The 21993-nt window shown below is 35.2% G+C and overlaps 2 protein-coding genes across 2 annotated transcripts in view; one reads left to right on the top strand and one right to left on the bottom strand.

Moving 5' to 3' along the window:
- The window catches only part of ZNF804B (zinc finger protein 804B), a 541723-nt gene that overhangs the window by 25082 nt on the left and 494648 nt on the right, over window positions 1-21993 (top strand). The gene's annotated exons all lie outside the window — the stretch shown is intronic.
- Window positions 11435-13066, bottom strand: TEX47 (testis expressed 47). Its single transcript, XM_012450860.2, has 2 exons — window positions 12971-13066; window positions 11435-12386 (listed from the first exon to the last, which is right to left on the bottom strand). Exon 2 carries the CDS (start codon window positions 12271-12273, stop codon window positions 11512-11514), a length of 762 nt encoding a protein of 253 aa, XP_012306283.2. The 5' UTR covers window positions 12274-12386; window positions 12971-13066; the 3' UTR covers window positions 11435-11511.

Below are 21993 nucleotides of genomic sequence, written 5' to 3'. Positions count from 1 at the left end.
CTTCAGGTACAGAAACACTGGCACTTTCACAAAAAGGCCAAAAGTACAAATGTCAAACTGATAATTACCTTCCCTTTATGTGGTAAAAGAAGTATAGAAATAGTGGAAATCATCCCATTAAAAGATAATATTGAGTACATTCATAGATATCCTGGTTAAAAAAAAAAATCAAAACTTTGTCTCTTACAGTCTGTCATTCAGCTCCCTCACTCCAAAAATTCGACCCAGTAGCCACGTGGCTAAAGTGCCAGACTTATAAATGCTTCAAGTTTCTGCATGTCGTTTGTGCTTTGTAAGACTGTAGAATGTAACAGTAACATGTGGATTTTGGGAAAAATTCCGTACCAAAAATAAGTCAGTAGAAGTGTAGTCCTGATTCATAGGGAGAATGAGAACGATGGGAACTACATCTGGCTTCCACACTCCTATCGATTAGCCCTGTGACTTTGACACTGGGCTGGAATAGACAGTATTAAAAGCGCCCTTAGTGTGATGTCTTCACACGTAATGTCTTAGAGATATGATAGTCACATTTCGTAAAAAATAGTACATTTTGAAAAGAGATGCTGATCATTGTCAAGGTGAGTGATGGGTAAATGGGTTTGTTATGCTACTTCACTTTGTGAGTACAAATGTTCAGAGAAACAGGGCAAGAGAAACATAATATGAGAATGGTTCAAAGAGTAGATTGAACTTCATTGCCTCTTCCGGCCTAAAAAACATGATATGTTAGTTTATTTTAAGAAGTTACAGCAACATAAAAGTGATATACTCAATAGAACATGGTAGGAAATGGGAACAGAGAAGTTGGAAAAATTTCCAAGGCCCTTTGGGTCATTTTGGTTGAAATGCTTTTTCATTTTGTTATAAATGTCATGTAAGATGTATTTATAGCCAAGTTTAATGAATATACATTACGAATTTAATGAATATACATTAATGAATATACATTACAGAGATAAATGGTTCATGAATTCACCATCGTTTTGGATCATGCATTATTGCTCTTTAAAGTCATTAGTTTGGAAAATTGAGATTTGATTATAATTTGTAATTTGCTAGCATGCCCTAACTGGGCAAAAAAAGAAGTGACCTGGATAAGGGCCAAATTTCAAAGCAAAATTTATAAATACAATGTGGTTGATCCATAAAGTATATAGAACACATGAGATAATCTGCAATTACCTGTAAAAGTTTGACCACGGAAATAACAGTGGGTTAACCCAAGGCTTAAGCTGTAACATTAGAGCTCACACATATTCTAAACTCACTTTCTGCACAGCTAGGTTTCTTCTAGAGATTAGTGCAATTATTTATCTAAACAAATGTTTATTTAGAAGAAACCATTCTGTTCCTGAGCTGTGCACATAGTCACTCGGGAACCTTTAAAGTCCAAGATTACTATACACCGCCATTCAAAACCGGATAGAGCCCTTTTCCCCTGGGGTCATGACTGGGCATTGCATCTGACATGAAAGGACAGAAACAACCTTCCTGGAAACCAGAATAAAGAGGTGATCTTCCTTTTACTAAAAACTTTAATCCTGAAAGTGACCTTTATATTTTTGAATATAGTCTGCACATTCACTGCCAATGGCCAAGCTTTTGGAAATACTGTCTGTATTTATTCTATTTCCTCACCAGACTCTCACTCATCAACCTCCCGCATCCTGCTTCTGCCTCTACTACATTGCATAGGTCACCCTCTCCAAGTCACCAATGACCTTCTTGTTATTAAACTTGTTTGTACTTTCTTTCTTTCTTGACTTTGAGGCAGAACTTGATGTTGTTGCGTATTCTCCTCTTTAGGGAATGTTCTTTTCTTTTTCTGCTTTTCTTTTTCTACTTCTGGGCAATTTAAATTATGTCATCTTAGATTTCTTTGTAGGTCGCTCTTTTTCTTTTTTTGCCATAGGCATTTCTCAGGGTTTAGAATGAGGCTTTCTTCACTGCTTATTCTGTATATTTGTGTGGGTGATAGATAGCACCGTTCCTGAAGTCTCAGTCATTTTCTAGAAATTGATTTCCAAATCTTCATGTTCTTGTCAGATCTACCTATGAGTTTCAAGGAAATATATCAAACTTTGTATTGGGTAGTATAATGTTGATGATTCTCAGACACCTCAAATTCGGCATTTGACAAAATGGCAAACCTCATCTCAGTCCCTGAAAAACCCAAACTGCTGCTTCTCCCATATTCTTGATGTCAGGGAATGGCTTCTTCCCCTGCCTGTACTTCATTCTTGACTCTTTCCTCTTCTTCACACTCTTTACTTTCAGAAAATACAATGATATTGTGTGGATACCAACACATCTCTTGATTCTTTCCACCTCTTTCTCTTCATTATAGGACATCATAGGAGTCTGTCTTTGTTCAGACTTCTATTATCTCTTTCCTGGATTGTTGTAATAGCCTCTTCCCTTAAGGTGTATATATGTGGTCTAGTTACGTTGTTCTCATCCGATCTGTTTCCCACAATTCAAAATGGTCCTTCTATCATGCATATCTAACCATAGTATTTTTCTAATAAAAATAAAACTGCTTTTCATTTCTATTAAGATGAGGTCATGATAGTTCTTTACGTCACTTTAAATATTAACATTATCTGGTCCCGTGCCTTGCTATCCAGCCTCATCTCTCATGACACCCCTTTGTACTTGAGGCCCTGCCTTGTAGAAATTCTTTCAGTTCTTCCAACACAGTATGGATCTTCTTGCCTTCAGATTTTAGAATATCCCTCTGCTAGAATACATACATATATAGACGTGTATATAAAATCTCCTGTGCCAGGAACATTCCCCTCCTACTCCTTGTCTTTTATTTGGCTCACTTCTATTTAACTTTCAGAAATTCCTGTATCTTTGTTCTCTCAGAGGCATCCCCTGATTCTCTAAATTAGGTGAAGTCAGGAAACCATTATAACTTGTGCATCCAGGATGACGACAACCATTATTAGTATTATTTTATTTCCTTTTATGTGTCTGGGGTGGAGGGAGAAAGATCCTGTATACTCTCTAAGGTAGAAATTATCCTTATTTTGGTTATGATTGCACCCCTGCTGATGCTTGGCAAAGTGCCTGACACCATTTTTCAGTTCATCCTTGCTGAATAACTAAATGCAGAGAGAGAATAAAATGTAATATTTTTCATGTACTCCCAGTACCAATTGAAAGAAATAGTGGGCAAGCTATTTCAATTTAGTACCAAAGGACACTTCGGCACCTCAATTTTCATCGCAAATAGAGTAGACGCTATACCCGTGAATCTGGGGAGGCTATAGAAAGCCTTTTATGTGCTTGTATCTTCCATAGTCCCTAGCACGTGACTGTGCATATAATGGGCAATCAATAAATCATTCTTGGATTAATGTTTGAGTGACTTTTATTTGACTAAGGGAAGAAATTAAGCTCAATAAGCACGGCTGATTTTTTTTCTCTTTGCTGAATGCAGATATGAGATTAAGGGGAGATATAGGAGATTTCAGGCTAAGAATAATCTTTGGGATAATTCCTCCTTAGTTTAATTTATTTTAATTTATCAAACTGCTTTTATTTTCTTTCCTAGAAGTTGCTCACTTATGTCAGAAAATAGTACCTATCTATTTCAACAAAGAATAAGATTTAATATAATTTATATGACCTACACCTCATCTAAATATATCAATACTAGAGATATCCAACCAGGAAAGAACAATTTTTGGTTGATAATTTGAATAAAAATTGTTGGATTTTCATTTATATAACAGAAATATTGATAATGGCCTGTTTATGAGATTGCATAACACTTTTGATAAAAATAAAATTAACCTTATGGATTAGTTTTTTTTTTTTTTTTTTTTTTTTTCTGAAGGACTCCCGCTCTGTCACCCAGGCTGGAGTGCAATGGCGTGATCTTGGCTCGCTGCAACCTCTGACTCTTGGGTTCAAGCGATTCTCTTTCCTCAGCCTCCTGAGTAGCAGGGATTATAGGCAACCGCCACAACACATGGCTAATTTTTTTTGTATTTTTAGTAGAGAAGGGGTTTCTCCATGTTGGCCAGGCTGTTCTTGAACTCCTGACCTCAGGTGATCCACCCGCCTCGGCCTCCCAAAGTGTTAGGATTACAGGCATGAGCCATCATGCCCAGCCGTGCATTAGTTTTTACAGATATTTTAAATGATTAATTTTTGTGAGAAACCACTAAAGATACAAATGAAAATAAAAGGCCATGGCAATTGTTTACAAGTTGCTGGCAAGAATATGAGTGTGCACACAAACAGCAACATGGCAGCAGAATTGCTAGAATGTAGTTGAGTACCATGTACAGTGAGGACAGAAAAACCTTTTTTGAGTTTGCCCGTCTTCACAGAGGATATAATTTGATTGGTAAGCAGAATTTTGCTAAGACAATGAGGAAGGGTGATGAAGTCAAAGAGCATGGAAATAATAGGGAACTGTTAAAGAACAAAGTATGAGAAAAGAGAATGAGAGAGGAGAAGAAAGAAGAGAAAACCGTAAGGTGAGTCTGGGTTTCAAAGTAAGCACGGATCAGAGAATCAAGGCTTCGCAGATTATTTATTATAGAATTTTGCTTTTTTTCCTGATGTGAAATGGAATCCATTGAAGAATTTTAATCAGGGGAATAATATTTATTGAGTGCTGACTATACTCAAATTACTGTGAACTTAACTGTTAACCAAATAGTGAACTCTATGAATAAGTGTTTATGCACACTTCTTTAAAGATATTCCTTCCCATTGAGTTTAAAGGCCTTATTACTAGGAGTTTACATAAATATGTGAAAGATGAATCTGAGAATATTACTTAAAAGATGAGGTTTGCATGGTTTTATTGTAGTGAATTTAACTGTTTCAAACTGTGAATTCTGTAATGAAGTATTTAAACATTCTTCAAAGATGTCACTGTATGATGGGATCTTTACACCATTGTTTCATGAGTTAACACCAATAACTAATCGTAAAATGTAGATCCTGTTATTCTCATTATGCAGATGAGGAAACTGAGGTACAGAAAGGTAAAGAAACAAATTACACTTCTACAAAGTTGTAGAACCTGGTTTCAATTCAGCAGTTTGACACCAGAGTGGCTCTCTTGATTAAACCTTATGCTATACTGCCTTTATGTTTGATAAAAACATGATATAGACTGAGAAGAGAGAGTAGGAAAAGGGAATTGGAGTGAGGAAATCCCTAAGCAGGGCACAGAAACAAGATTAAACAATGTGAATACTGTGGAAAATAGATGAGGATTGGATTGATTGGCAGTCAATAATAAAAAGAAAGACAGGAATCTAGGATAATTTTTGAATTTCTGACTCAGCAGCTGTTTGGAGAGTGGTTCATTTTATAGCCACAAGGAAGGTATGGGGAGGGGTAGGTTGAAGGAATAGTGGTGGCAGGGAATGATGCATTCATCCAGCGCATGTGGAGATGGAGACGCCTATGGGGCTCCAGTGGGACTTCCTGAGAAAGTCCTCCCTGAGGACAGGAGCTCAGGTAGGATTTGGTGCAGTAGTGAATAAAACATGTAGAATTAAATCCATACCCCGTAATCGCAGCCACAAGGCCCTACATAGTGTATCCCTGGCCACTCTCACCAACCTCATTCCCCTCTTGGTTCCAGTACTCTGGTCATTCTGGTATTCTGTCCTTCAACACACCAAGCTCGTTCCTCCCCCGGTGCCTTTGCACTCGTTGTTCTGCCATATAGAATGTTCTGACTGTTACCGTGCCACTTCTTTTCATTCAGGTCTCAGTTTGAGAAGCTGTCACTGACCACAAATGTAAACCAGACCCATTAGTCAGGTCAACATTATAACTTTTTTCACAGTACATGAAACCACCTGAAATCATTTTCTCTATTTGTTTGTTTTTTGTATCCTCTTCTAGAGTACATGCTCACTGCAAACAGGGGCCTCGTCATTTCTACCATTGTATCTTCAGGGCCTAGGCAGCAATGCAAACAACATAGTTGTGCAATGCATATTTGTTAAATGAATTAGTGAAGATATAAATATGTATTTGAAGTAATTATCTCTTAGGTTGTAGTTGAGGTCATGGCATGAATTAGAATGGATTAGAGAAGCATGCAACTAGGGTGATCAGGGAAAGAGAAGAATGCCTCGACAATACTATTATTCTCTTCCTATCCTCTTTGGGGATAAAAGGTAATCTTTTCAACTGAAATTACAGGTGAACTAATTCTATAAATATTCACATTCAGTTAAAACAATTTCTTTTTCATTTGAAATTTGTATCTACTATGCTTAAATAAAATATATTTGGTCTAAATTATATGGAAAATCTCTTTTAGGTTTCTGCCTGTATAGAAATATACTAGCAAAAGTATTTTAATGAATCCAAAGTCCAACCATTGTTAGAAATTAACAGCAAAACAAATAACCAAAATAAAAGGTATTGAACTTGGTCTTCCAAAAAAATAAGAAAAGACAGAGAATGGTAATAAGAATTAGTTCTTTTACATAGCAACTCAACATTAGGCCAGATATAAATTTTTTCTCAGATATAAACTGCCTAAAACAATTAGAAATTCTAAACTAATGAGATAAGCTGAGTAGACAGGTATAATTTGCTTAAAGTTGCTTACTAACAGAGGAATAAAGGTTTGCATAATTAATGTGGTGAAGTTAATGATCACAAGGCCCTAAATGGGAGAATACTTTTATTTTGCTTTTATTAGTAAGTTGCTGCTGTTACACTGTTATACCAGTATATTGTTATATTTCCTTTATCACTGGCAAAACGCCCTAATGTTTAGGTCTCAGAATCTTTACCTGTGGAATAAGAAGAGTCAAACAGATATTTAAAAGGTAGTTTTTGGGTTCTCTCTGTATGCTCTTAATATCTGTGCACTGTATTTACTACATACATCTTGTCCAAAGGTAATCAGGAAATTTAAGTAACTGACCACAAGGGGGAGAACTTTAATTCTGCATTAAATTATTTAATTCAATATAAAATGACTTGAAAGTACTTGGCTATGTGAGGTTGGTGACAGGCTGTTTCATTTCCACTTTCTTGTGGAAGTTGGGGCATTCTACTGCTAGTGATAGGTTTAACTTGATTGAAATGTGGTTTTGTGTTTGTAGAGTTATGTTACAGTCACTGGATGTAAAATTCTATTTGTATAAAGAAATAAGGCTCCATGAAGGGATCCAAATGCCTTCTTTATTAAAGTGATAATAGTAGAATGTTAGAATTCACCCTGGAAGAGTTTTTCCTTTCAAATAATATTATTTCAGTTATTCTTCAAGAAATCAATAACCTTTCCAAAAATCAACTCTGAAACAAGCATAGGATCATCAACAGGGCAGTCTGTTGTCAAGTATCCATATAAAATGAAAAGAGTTAGAATGCTGCTGGACACATCATTTGAATGTTATATGATCATTGGTTTTATATCAATATATGTTCATTGCTATATGAATATTAAAGATTTTATGTTCACACTGTTAAATATTCATTTTTTCTGTTTGGGTTAAGTTCTGTACTCTTATTTAAAGTTTTATTGTAAGGCAACTATAACATTATTTCTTTTAAATTTTATTTTAAGTTCTGAGTACATGTACAGGACAGGCAGGTTTGTTACATAGGTAAATGTATGCCATGGTGGTTTGCTGCACTTGTCTTCCCCTTACCTAGGTATCAAGCCCCACATGCATTAGTTATTTATCCTGATGCTCTCCCTCTCCTTGCACCCCTGACCGACAAGTCCCAGTGTGTGTTGTTTCCCTCCCTATGTCTATGTGTTCTCATTGTTCAGCCCCCACTTATAAGTGAGAACATGGGTATTCAGTTTTCTGTCCTTGTGTTATTTTGCTAAGGATAATGGCCTCCAGTTCCATCCATGTTCCTGCAAAGGACATGACCTTGTTCATTTTTATATATAGTATATATTCATAGTATTCCATGGCATATGTGTAGCACATTTTCTTCATCTAGTCTATCATTGATGGGCATTTGGGCTGATTCCATGTCTTTGCTATCATGAACAGGGCTGCAATGAACATGTACGTGTATGTATCTTCATCCTATTATAATTTTCATTGAGTTAAGAATTACCTTATGAGTCATACTAAGGCTTAAAAATTCACATTTTTGGATTTTGTTAAACTAAATTTGTAAGATATAAATATAAGATTTCTGGATTTTATCAAACATACCCAAATATACACTGCTAAATGAGTCTGATTTAAAGACATTATATTAGTGACCTATATAAGTATCTCAATAACTCATTTGTTACTGAAAACAATTTGTGCTTCCTCTTAGAAGCATTGTCACACTCTTTTTAATATGTTCTGTGATAGCAGATCTGTCCTTGAGAGTGAGTATAAATTTAAAAAAAAATTTTATGAATGGAGATGAAATCTTAAAGTTACTAATTAAGTTGGAGTATAACAATAATTTGGACATCAAAAATTAGATTTAAGTAAAATATTTAAGCTCCCTTTGATTTATAAACCTCCTTCATTCAACTTCCATATGGTCACAAAATGTTTTCAGCAATGGTGTTGTTTACAGGACAAATATAAATCTTCCCAAAGTGACTCCTATATGGGATAATTTTTTTTGAATACATGCATTCTAGTGTGTTCACTAAATTAACAAATAACTAAAGTAACTGAAATTATTTCTAGCCACATTGTGTTTATTTTCCAGTTATTTTCATAGTTGAGGCTTTATGAATTCTTTAAAATTATGATATACTAAGTAAATCAGCAATATTATCCTTGAGAGAGATTCTATAACTTCTTCCCAAAATGATTAAGATTGTTAATAATTCTCTTTTTGACTTAGTGAATTAGGTTTCTACTGGCATTTCTGACATCAGAAAGTATTCTAGACCCATAAAAAATCTATGCCAGGCAGTGTGGTGAATACACATCTTATTGCTACTTGTACATACAGTGACTAGCACAGTGATTGGTCTACTAGTACATTTTTACCAGTAGATAGCCAATAAATTTCGGTACATAAGTTAATGAATAATATATAACACAAAGAGTTTATATACTTATATGTTGTTTTCCCATCACATATATGTTATTGTTCCACACTGCTGTATAATCATTCACCCAAACTTTAGTGGCTGAAATTGACAATAATCACTAAGGTTCACAGAACTCCAAGTTGGGCAGGACTCAGTGAAAACAGCTCATCTCTTCTCTACACAGTTAACTGGAAGCCTGGGGTTTGGCATCACCCGATGTCTCACTCACTCACGTGTCTAGTGGATGATGGGGGCTGTTGGCTGTCATCTCAGCTGGGTTGTTGTCTGAAATTGCTGGATTGCTCACAGCATAGTGTTTGGATTCCAGGAGCTAGCGTTAAAGTGAGCAAGGCAAAGTGCACAGCATTTTTATGACCTAGGCTTCAAAATCACACGGAATCACTTCTTTTGTATTTTATCGGTTGAGGCAGTTACAGAGGAGGTCTGCCTGCATTCAAGAGGAGAGAGTTAGAAGCCACTACACAATGGGAGGAATATCAAGCTCATGTTGTAAAAAGGGCACGTGGGATTGGATATATTGCAGTAACCATTTTTAGGAAATACAATATGCCATATATTCTTGTTTATAAATATATAATCTTTATCCAAAAGCCTGAACTTCTATTCACTAGCTAACTTCAGAAAATATTGTTTCCAAACAAAATTCACCCCGCTAAAGAAATTCTATCTGATCCAACATTTGTTATTCATTTTCTCCTTCCTTTCTCTGCTTATTCTAGTATATATGCTGGTCTTCAATCTCCCAAACCACTTTTCATACTCATTCTAATCCTGGACCAAAGCTTGTATCTTTGATAAAAGTTTTCTCTATTCCTTTTTTGCTGGGAAAATATTTACTTACATTTCTAGTAGTTTTATCACTAATCATTTACTATTGATGGGCCCCGTGTCTTTCTCACAGTTCAAAAAGTAGAGAGCATATTGCTTACTAATATTAAGTGGTTTTATCCTAAATTGATATAAATTTTGAAGGTTATGTACTCTTTCTTAGCTAAAAGAATTCTCATGTTATCTAAAACATTTTTTTTCTGTTACTAACTTGAAAGAAACTTCAAGTTCAGCTAAAAGTGAAAAATATCATTCTACTTAATGATATGTTACAAAATTTGGATAATAGAATGATTTTTCCTAACATTTGATTCTGTTATGTAATAATGATGCATATCATTTTTGTTTGTTATATATATTTTGTTTGTTACATAAAATTTGGTCAGCATTTTCATACGCAGAACAAAATTTTCTGCAAATGAAAAATTTGAGGTGCACACTGAGATGGGTTTTTCCCCAAAGATACTAAAAATGAAAAAAATAATAAAAAATAAAACTAGAATGATAAATATTTTCTCCACTAAATACAAAGTCTGTTCCAAAAGATATTAAGGTGATTTGGGACAAATATCATTGCAGTATTCAAAGTATTGATTTTAATTAATTGCTTAAACAAGCTAAAAATTTTTAAACAATGCAAAAAATATTCATCTGGATAAAAGAAGAAAGGGATCAACTTGAAGTTGGTCACAATAGAAATTGTCTATAATTAGTTGCTTTCTAGAAAGTGAATTGAGAAAATAACCAGATTGCTTATTTTACATAAAATCATTCAGAAGTAAGTTTTAATAGTGGGCAGATAATGTGTTCTGTGTACCCTGCCATATCCCTTAGTGCCTGGCAAATGTCTGTAACATAAAGGGATGTTCAATAAATGATGTTGCATGGAGTAGCACAATGCCATCTGATAATGTATTTTTTTTTTGTCATTCCAAATAGCTATTGTTTTCTGTAGCTTTATAATGGTCTCAATATTCTTCATTATATAGTCCAGAATATGTGAGCTTTGGAAATATTTTCAATAATTAGATTTTGTTTTCTGAATGCAGGAATTATATGATTATCCCTTCATTTGTGCTGTCAAAGCCCTTCCTATATACTGCTACTATAATAATATATTATATTATACTGTATTATATTATATATCCTACCATAACTACTTCTACATGTACTTGCCTCTAACCTTAGATTGCAAGGAACCCAAGAGTGGGATTTTTCTTCTCAGTTTTGTACCCTCAGAATACTGTACTTCTGCTACTTACAGTCGTACATAGTGACTATTCATTAACTGTTGAGCGATTGAATGATAATCTGAATTCTGTTTGTCTTTTTTCATGCATACTCATGCATACTTTTCTTTTAAAAAGTATCATTTCATGAAAATGATGTTAACGTTTGAGAACTTATGACAAACTTATTAAACCCATCTACCTATTAAAATAATGTATTGAACTTAATATTGCAATGAATAGATACATTTTAAAAGTTTAGCTGAACATACTCTGTAACGATTATTATATTACCTCTGTGTATTTTGCAATGTTCTGTTTCTTTTCTTTTAAAAGAGACAAGTAACTTTAAAAATGTTTTATTTCTGTTTAAGTAGCACAAACTCCTGAAGAGACATGAACGCGTTATCCCTCTCAATCCTAGAAACGTGAAAGAGCAGGCCACGCCACCTCAGAATCCAGAGTGACATGTATGGGTCCATTATACATGTTTATAAATGTTGCTGGGTCCATGAATTCTTCGGATTTGCATAGGTACTTTATGATTTGTTCTGGGAGGAGTAGGTCAGCTGCAGCTTGGTGTAAGTTATCACCTGGCCCTTTAGTGCTCACTTTAATAGTCTTACAAAGGTGAATTGACAGTTTATGAGTTTGTGTGAGAAAATCTGTGATGACCTCTTTTAGGGTCTGTGACTGCGTCACATCATTCAGATACGTAACTGGCACTTTTATCACTGAAACATGCCATTGCATAAAAAGCCTCGTTGGGATGTTATGAGAAATGACTATAATTTTCATTTTTTGAATAAAAAATTTTGTTTCATCTTTTTCATGGTCAATATAATCTAAAAGAACTCGGTAGAGAGTGCCACTGGAGGACTCGAGGATATGCAGAATGGAAGTAGGATATATGAGCAGTAATCCTGTCACTGCTTCTCCTAGGTGATGTTTCAAAACTGACTGAAACACTTGCTCATAGTAGTCAGCAATATCTTTTTTGTCTACATTTGCTTGTATCTTGGCCACTAGAAACATCCTATGAAGAAGGAATTTGTTGAGGTGTAGTCGTTGTTTCTCCTCTTGAAAGTGCAGGTAATTGCTACGTGGAACTTGGGGCAAAAGAAGAGGCTCCAGTGGCAAAGGCCTTTTGCCTCCCTTCTGGTTATGGACGGAAAAGGACATGACGAGTCTTATTTATTTAATTTATTTTTCCAGATGATTCCAGTTTTTAGCTAATCATGATATTTACGCTGTCAGGTTACCTCTTTAGTGATGAACTCTTGTTTTTATTTCTTCTGACAAAAAAAAAAAAAGAATAAATCACATTTTGTCAAATGTTACTAAATAGCAAAATCCTAATCTTTTACCAGTTTTATCAGGAAACAAAGTCTTTGAAATGGAAGATAATGTTAAAGCAACACTCAAGCTACAGATTTTTTTTTAAAGTTTATAATGAAAGAGCTTAATCATATCCTAGGAAAAACTTTGTAAATGTCATGTAATGATGATTATACATTATTCTTTATAAGCCAAATTTTAAAAAATGGTATTTTTATGGTAATTCTTCTAATTTGTTTTATAAATTTAACTGGTCTATAACATTTTTTAAAACACCCAAGGATTTCTAAGTCCTAATTAGCTTATGTAATCTGTAGTCAGGGCACTACTAGTTAATAACGTTGCTTGGATAATAACAGTAAACGTTTCATGAAAAGTCTGGACTCTTTGGTTTTTCTCCTATCAACAAATCTCAGAAATGATTCTTTATTTCCCTTTTATTTTTTTTCTTGTTGTTGTTATAAGGGCTACATAAAAGTATTCTGCTACTTTAACTTACTCTTCTTACAAATCTCCCCATTTTTTTTCCAGGTCAACTTGCCGTTTTTCTTCTTTCCTGTGCTTCTGTCATGTACCTGTCCTCGAGGCCCTACTTGTCCTCCATCAGGCTCCCAACTGCCAGTCCACTGGTGTTCTCAGCTATCCAGTGTTCTGACTTCCCTCGGGCATCTGTGAGTCAGAATGTCAGCACCATTAAAGGGCCAGAGCACCAAGTTTCTTAATTTAATACAGATATCTCAACAAACACTTCAGTCACTGCAGAGGAAGTGTGAATGGCTTATTCCTGAATGGTTTATTTTTAGTCAGGTGCATTTGTAAGTCAGACAGATGGTGAGAATCTGGACATCTTTTTCTTTTTGATAAATAAAAAGTATGGTTGTAGAACGCCTCTGTTCTACTTAGACACTAACTGAAGAGTATAAGAACACATATCTGAATCTGTGTAATGGTGAATATATGATAAGAAAGTTCTATAGTAAGATTTGGCTTACTTAATGTGAATTTCAGAGATGCACTATTTAAAATTGTGTCTTAAAGATGCATCTCTTAAAGTTGCCTCCACATGAGTTCCAAACAATAGTTTTAAAACAAGTTTAGAAAACACATTTATTCAATTTTTAACAGTTAAACCTAAGAGTAATTTTTTTTCCCCTGAGGTCTGTATTATCCAAACTAATGACCTGATTTTAATGACAATACAATGATAATATCCAAGCAAATGGAGGCAGAGAGGTGACTTAATAATTCCTTAATTGTGTAATACATAAAAATGGACTATGCTTCCTCATTGTGATTCACTTTGTCACTCCCTGAAGCAATGTAACCTTTCCCAAGATGTAAGACCTGGTGCCAAATCATGTCACTGCCCAGTCTAGGTATTATCCCACTCTCATTCTTCATACAGCTTTGCTGGAAGAATGTGTCCATGTTGACCTCAGCCTTTGTTACGTCCTCCTCTCCTCTCCTGGTTTCTACGATACTGCACTTTCTTGGATTTCCTTCCAAATCTCTTTATGTGTTCTAACCCAATAATACCTTCTCACACCCGACTCTGGAAAATACTGAGGCTCTGCACTCATGATGTGGATGGATCTCTCACTCTACTTTCTTGCCTAGTTAGCTCAGCACCGTCTACATGTCTCTCTTGTGAGGGCAGGTAAGTGATCATTAATGTCACTCTTGCCACTAGATTGCATGATTGATATTGGAAATTGATCACGGGGCTTTCTTGCTGAGCCTAGCTGTGGACTAAAAATCTTTTTCAATCTGAGGCTCAAGGTAGACACAACTAGTTAATTGAGGTTGAGAAAGAACAAACGAAGTTCCTATTCCAGATTATTTTTGCACAGAAAATTCTCAAATTATCTCCAGTCACTTATTCACAACTCTTCTCTTCTTGAATGTAACTGTGTCTTTTCAAATTTAAAATGAAAACATTTAAACAATTATTTTCCTTATTAAATAAGTTTACCTTTACAAATACCCTACTTGTATCTAAATTAACACATTTTTTCCTCTCAGTTTCCAGGCCAAAATCCTTGGTTTTATTATTTCATGTTTCTTCTAAGTTATATACTCCAAGTCTATTCTGTTACTAAGTCTTTTTACTCACTTTAATGTGCCTGAAGGGCTCTTGATTTACACGACCTCTTTCATAGTCCTACTTCTTTATTTGGATTATAAGGGTCTCTGCCCACAGTAGAGACAAACTCAGCTAAGAGTGTGAAACCATAAGCCCTTATGATACATCTACTTTATAAAGTTAAAAAGATACGGATTTTACTAAGTCCTCCCTACTTACTTCCCCTCTGTAGAATGCTAGGAGGCAAAGCTTCTGCCTTCACCAAGTCCAGAGTGACTTCTAGCATTTATTTCCAATTTCCAGTGATGGATTAAACTAGAGAGAACATGGGGACACGCAACAGTGTGATTCGTTACCTAACACAGCTACTGACCAAAGTCAGTAGGAGAATTTATGAGGCACTGCCACCCAGGAGCCCCTTTTCAGTGTCCAAACTCAAACTAGTTTTTTATACACAGGTTAGAGTCTTCCTGTTTATGAAACTGTTCCTTTACTGACAGCCCAATTTCTTCCCAAACACGGTCAAGAACTATCCCCCAAGATAAGGCTAACCCCAGGATGTACTGTTTTACCTCAACTTTCTGTTGACTTCATTTACATATTTTTTATTATAATTATGTTCTCAAAATATAAAGAATTAATTGCCACAGAAAATGAGAGTGATGTACTATAAAATTGTGCACCAGATTTTTAACTCACCTGGTCAGATTCCCACTACCTTCTTGGATTCCCTGAATCTCAGAATGAATAATAAAAGCTATTTCATAGTTCTGCTAATTTTATCTTCTCACTTTGCTCACTCTCCTCCAGGTCTGGTTACTATGCACTGCTTTTTCCAAAACTCCTTTTTAAGATTTCTATTTTCATGGGCATCACAATTTTGATGGCTTCCCCCTTCTTCTAAATCATAGCTCCACATTTTAATCAATACTTCCAACACAATATCTCTCTGATAATCACTTGTCTTTCTACTTTTTGCTCCTATCAAAAGAAGCTTAATGGTAATCTTTTCCCACCACGTGTGCTTTTTGTTTTCCTTTTATTTTATATATCTAGATTTCTCCAGTATAAACGTAATGGAACAATATTTCATCATGATAAATATATAAACTCTATAAAAATCAACTAAGCTAATTTTTCTTCAAAAGAGTGATAATATCTTAACAAAGCCTAATTGTTGTTATCTTGAAAAACATATAAACTATCATTTCTATAAGTCAAAAAAGGCGAGTAGAGACGATGTGTGGTTGAAACCAATACATTCAGAAGCAATAGTTTTTACCACCAGGGATAGTTTGACAGCTTTATTCCATCTTCCCAATGTAATTTTCCATTTTCAAAGCATTTATATTTTGTTGCTATTGGGTTGCTTCCTCCGAATTTTAGCTTCATTGTCACATGGCTATCTGAAAGGTTTAAAGTCAACTTACTTTCTTGTCATTCATCAATCACACTTTGAACTGTCAAGAGTAAGTTCCGACTAGATAGAAATAGAAGCAACATACAATTCAGACAGTTTTTGATTGTCACGTGTAATTAGAATTGTGCACTCTCTGCTCAATGGACATTCAGCATGTAAGTGCCCAGGTGCCACAATCCTTATGTGCCGTCTATTAAGTGCAAGTTATTTACCCCCAGATGGTGAGTCAAGAGGACTCTTCCCTGTGTGTCTATGTATCTGGATAAAGAATCATTTGTGTTACTCTACCCAGAGGGTTCTGTTTAGAATAGCTATCCAAGTTTAAGTTCAAACAACTGATAAGTCGCAGAACCTTAATAGACGCTTAGAATGCCAAGTCTTCTTTCAATTATTTTACTTATCTACCTTTGTAATTCAACTTATCTCACATTGATACATAGCATATACTTTTAACTGGTGTCCAACAGTATACTTTACTATTACTCATATACTTTATGCCCTGGTTTCATTTTTCAGAACCAAATCTTCTGAATAAATAAGTTTATCATGTCCTTTTCATTTCTGTAAGCCAGACAGAAAGGATTAAAACAATTAAATACCATTTATTATTTACCATGTGTCATGAACTAGATACTTTCACATGCAGTTACTAAGCAAGTTACTCTTAACAGTAACCCTATGCAATAGATAGAAACTTTTCTACAATTTATAGATGAGGAAACTACACTGTAGAGTAGTTAAGTATTTCGTACACAATTAAAATCTCTCAGCAGCCTCCATATTCTGTCTACCTGGGTAAAGAGGAGGAAATTATCTCCTATTCCTATCCATGGCCACAGTGTCATTCTTCCCCTTGTCTATAACATGATTCCTCTGGAACTGAAAGATAACTTATGGTTTGGATAAAGTAAATTTAAAGAAAAACTTCTACATTCTAGCTAGGATTCAGCAACGTTTATCTACTGTTACTATTTACTCATTTATCTCAGATTTATTGATGCCTCTGGTGTGTCAGGCAATATCTTTAGGCACTATAAGAAATGTACGTCTGAAAAATACCTGCTTCCTAATTTCAGGAGCTTAGAGTCAAGTGGGGGTGATAAAATGTACAGGAATCTGAGATGTTCTTGAGACACAGCAGGGAAAAACAATAAATACCATGCAAATGTTTAGTGCTTTAGAAACACCAATTTAGAAAGGCTAACTTTGGAGTTTTTTTAGAAACCTTAGTAAAAGAGTTCTCATTTCAGCATGGCCTTCAGAGAAACAGGGTTGAGAGATAGCTTCATAAATTGGTCTCTAATTCATTCCTTTAAAATGTGAGGTTGTGCATTTGCTAAACTTGATTTCCCTTGGGAACACCAGACTTTCAACTCTCACCTGTGCTCATGTACTAGAGAAACAAAACACTCTAAATCATTTTCTTTCCCTTTATCTATGTCTTCACATATCAAAATGATCAAAGGGAACTAATCATCTAAATAAGTGGTTGACAACTTGGGTAGAGTCTTTCACTAAGAGCACATATAATTACCTATTGAGTAGACAAAAATGTACTTGATTTAGCAAAGCAAATCTGAGTGAGCTTAGTTAGCAAATCACTAGGTATTTGAATATTTATTTAGAAAGACATTTCTCCTCTAGAAAAAAAGAAAACCCCAAACTAGACTACTTTCTCTTGCATTGCCTCTGTTCACCAAAAGTATTATGGAACAGTGTTTGGTAGTTACTTTGAAGGAGAGCACAGCCTAGGAAGATTTAGTTATTTGATTACAACATTTAACATATTTCTTATCTATCTACTATTTGTAAAAAAAAAAAAAAAATGTGCCAGACACTATGGAAATATTCTTATGAATCAGATATTCTATCTGCACATGAAAAATTTAATTCTGTTAGTGGATCTTAAGATCACCATGACTGTTCAGTTCAGGGCTGGATGGGTGTACACAGGAGGACAAAGATATAAACAATGAACAATGAAAGCACAAAATTCAGAAACATTTAAACCTGGCTGGAAGAATAAACATTTAAGCTGGGAATTAAAAAATAGATATGTTTGTGTGTGTGTTTGTGTGTGTGTTTGTGTGTGTGTGTGGGGGGGGCAAAGATAAGTCTCAGGGAGGGTGGAAAACAGACTTTGTAAACTTAAAGCATACAGGGACCTCTCCCCTTTATGTTAAAGATAGGAAGTGCAGCACATCATTAAGAAAATGGAAATAGTCTGTTCTGGCTACAGCCCTCCTCTTCAAATTGTAGAACTGGCAAATTTGTTAAACTGAAGATTCCTGGTCTCTAGGCCTCTAGTGTCTGAGTTAATAGGCTTAAAATGAGACCCAAGAATTTGCATTTCTGACAAGTCTCCCAGTCTCTCTACATACTATGCTTTAAGAAAGAAGAGGCTAACTCACAGTGATTCCAACCCCTGGCTATCTATTAGAATAATCTAGTGGAGAATTTTTCATTTATTTTTATTTATTTTATTTTAGTTCCATAGGTTTATGGGGAACAGGTGGTGTTTGGTTACGTGAGTAAGTTCTTTAGTGGTGATTTCTGAGATTTTGGTGCACCCATCACCCAAAAAGCCAGTTCCCAGTCTTACTTACTTGGTCTGGAACGGAACCCAGGTGTATATGTTTGTTACAACCTCTCCAGGTGATTGTAAGTGTAGCCAGGAGTGGGGCTGCTAGAGGGTGAGTGGTGGGGAGGAGAGGGAAAGAAGAAAAAGGTAAGTTGGAACCAGTTTGTGGAGAACGTTGATAGCCTGCTCAGATGTTTGAATTTTACTCTGTGGATAATAGAGAATCACGAGAATTTCTCGAGGGCCTGTAATTGTAACTGTGTTCAGGAAGTTGTCTGTGAAGTGCAGAGGAATTGGAGATGAGAAATGCTAGAGGCACCCAGAGCCCCTTTAAGAACTCTGCAGTCGGCAAGTGAGCCTTTTTATCTTCTGCCAGTTTAACAGTAAGTTGATTCAACTTTGCTAAAAACCAAAATTTGCAAATGTAAATCATAAGCTTAAAAATCTAGTCTTTAAGTAATGCCTCTTCTAGATCCTATGGTAAATAAATATGAGGTTCAAGCTGAGGCTAAGTTAGGAAAAACTTTTAAAAAAGAAGTAAAATTACTGACAAACATTTGAAATATAAAGATGGTTTTTATAGAAAAACAGAACTTTGTAAATAATGAATATATGTATTAATGAATAACTACTTTGATGCCTTGAAATTAATTTTGAAGAATATTTCAAGGTAAGAAAAAATAGTTATTCACTGAAACAAATAGTATAATATACAAAATTATATATATTTAAAAATAAAATTGAGATCTGATGTGCTTTGGTTGTATGGCTCCACCCAAATCTCATCTCGAATTATAGGGATCTGGTGGGAGGTGAGTGGATAATGGGGCAGCTGCCCTCATGCTGCTCTCGTGATAGCGAGGGAGCAGGAAATCTGATGGCTTTTAAAATGGCGGTATCTCCTGTGCTCTCTCCCTCCTGCCGCCTGTGAAGAAGAAATCTTGCTTCCTCTTCACCTTCTGCTGTGATTCTAAGTTTCCTGAGCCTCCTCAGCCATGCAGAACTGTGAGTCAATTACACTTCTTTGGTTTATAAATTACCCAATTTCAGGTAGTGTCTTTATAACAGTTTAAAAATGAACTAATACAGGATCCCAATTTCTTTGTTCAGGCACAAACTTTTTTTTCTGTTTTGTTTTTAAATCAGTGAAAGAAACTGGGTCCTGGAAGCTACAGTGGTCTAAGCAGCAGCAAGTTTGTGCATTCATTTTTGTTTTTGTTAAAATATGTTACAATTGTTACACTGCGTGTACACCTCATTTGCTTGAAATTCTGTACCGCACTTACTAATTGTGGTAGAATTACTCCTCGTCAGGGAGAAGTAAAAACTCTAGAATGTAATTTTCACTGAGATCTAACCAAACGTTGTTAAGTGGATTGGGACAAGATTATAAATGATAGGAAAAATAATGTTTTGACATTTGTTCATCAACTTTAAGAAAATGGTTTGCCCATACAGATTTTTGTAATTTTTAAAAAATATATATATTTTATTGCACTTTAGGTTCTGGGATACCTGTGCAGATCATGCAGTATTGTTGCATAGGTACATACATGGCAATGTGTTTTGCTGCCTCCATCCCCCAGTCACCTATATCTGGCATTTCTTCTCATGTTATCCCTCCCCAACCTCCTTACCCCCTGCTGTCCCTCCCCTAGTCCCCCACAACAGACCCCAGTATGTGATGCTCCAAGTCTAAATAACATATCATTTGTATTCCATGTAACTAGAGCAACAGTACAGTGAAAATAACAGAATAAAATATTTTTAAAGATTGGCTCTGTCCTAGATGCCTAGACAGATTTGCTTTAATTTATCCAGCAAACCTTTATTATCCTGAAACTTTTCCAGCATCCATTAAATTTAAAGCCCCTTTGCCCATTTTAACTCAAGGTAACTCCACATTTCTTTAGAAACCGTATCTACTAACATTAGCAGTTGTGACAATTGAGAGATGAATGTATCACTGTTTTAATATATGTGAACATGAGATATGATCACTTTTTGTGAAGTCTATTTTGTGAAAATATAATAGGTTGATAAAGTAGAGCACAGTTGGGATGGTGCCTGCTTCCATAGGGACAGCGCGTTCTCAGGGATCTAGAGTAAGATCTCAGTGATAGGGGAAGTATAGGCACCTGTCCATCATCATCATCATGAATGCCTCCCTGGTCCATGTCTCACCCGTCATTATAATTTGTCTCAGTGACAGGTACCTCTTACCTACATTTGTGCCATTGTTGGCCTCATGGAGACCGTTTCAGTAGGGCTATGTGTTCCAAGAGAGTTTCTAGGCAAAGCTCTTCTGGGCTCTGTGTTCCTTGTGTGATGAAATATGGATGCCTTTGTGGTGGTGTTGTTGTTTTTTTCTACTTCAGGAGGTTTTAAGTGCCACATTTTGTAAGATAGTGGCTGACCTAACTATAAGAACTTTATTTCTAACCCATTGATTTAGCTAGTAGAAATCATTATAATTTCTGCGTATTTTCTATTTGAACCTTTTAATTTTCAATTGACTATATCCCTTCCACTGTTCAGTTGTGGTATACCCAGAAAAATCTAACCATTAATCTTACAAGGTGAATAAAAGCCTAACTATAAAGGTAAAACTATAAAAATCGTATAATTAGTTTCAGAGTCAAATATTAAAATTATTTGGATTACCCAATCCTTAAAATTGTCAACTCTTAACATAAGGTAGAGAAATAGCCTTGCCTAGTCACTGTTACATGAGTTAAATCTCTCACTTACTTCTCAAAATATTGTATCTACTACCATGGACCCATATTTAATGTCTGTCTCATTTGAGTCTGCATCTGTGTGTGTGTGTGTGTGTGTGTGTTGTTGTTATTGAAAAGTTCCTAAAACTTTTCAGTAATAAGCCAGCATCATAGTAGAAAGAAACCATACTTTTAAGCTTTGACTCTTGACCAAACTGAAGGCCTGTTTTGGATCCCAGGCTCACAGGGTCCAGGGAGGTGATATTTAATGAGTTTCTAGAGGTTAAGGCCAATGGTGTGACTTGTGTTCAGTGACTCATCTTTGTTGTTAGAAATTTGCCTCCAGTGATCTATTTGAGAACCAGGCTAGTTTTACATTTTTTATAAGGTCATTCTCCAAGACCCACACCTCATAAAGAGAGGAAAATTCTTCATGGTCATGTTATTATATTGGAATTCAAGTGCAGGTCTCTGCCCTAGTGCATATCTTCTCTGCCTTCAAAAAACTGTTTTCTTGGTGACTTAAAAAATAAAAAAATCAATATATTTTTTGACTGAAGATGGCTTTACACTTTCCACCTATATTTTAGAAAGCCAGTCTTTAGAAAAAATGAAATATTTTAAAGGAAAGCTAAAGCATAGTCATGCTCTGCAAACTTTTAAAACATTAGTTTCAGGCTGTGATTGCTGTTTTCTATTTTGACTTTCAAATTTGTTTTAATTGGTATAATTTTACTATTTTATAGTTAAGCAATTTTTT

The sequence above is a fragment of the Aotus nancymaae genome, unplaced genomic scaffold (assembly GCF_030222135.1).
Source record: "Aotus nancymaae isolate 86718 unplaced genomic scaffold, 86718_ANA_hifiasm-v0.15.2.pri h1tg000025l, whole genome shotgun sequence".
NCBI lineage: Eukaryota > Metazoa > Chordata > Mammalia > Primates > Aotidae > Aotus > Aotus nancymaae.
This window is presented reverse-complemented; position numbering and strand designations above follow the sequence as displayed.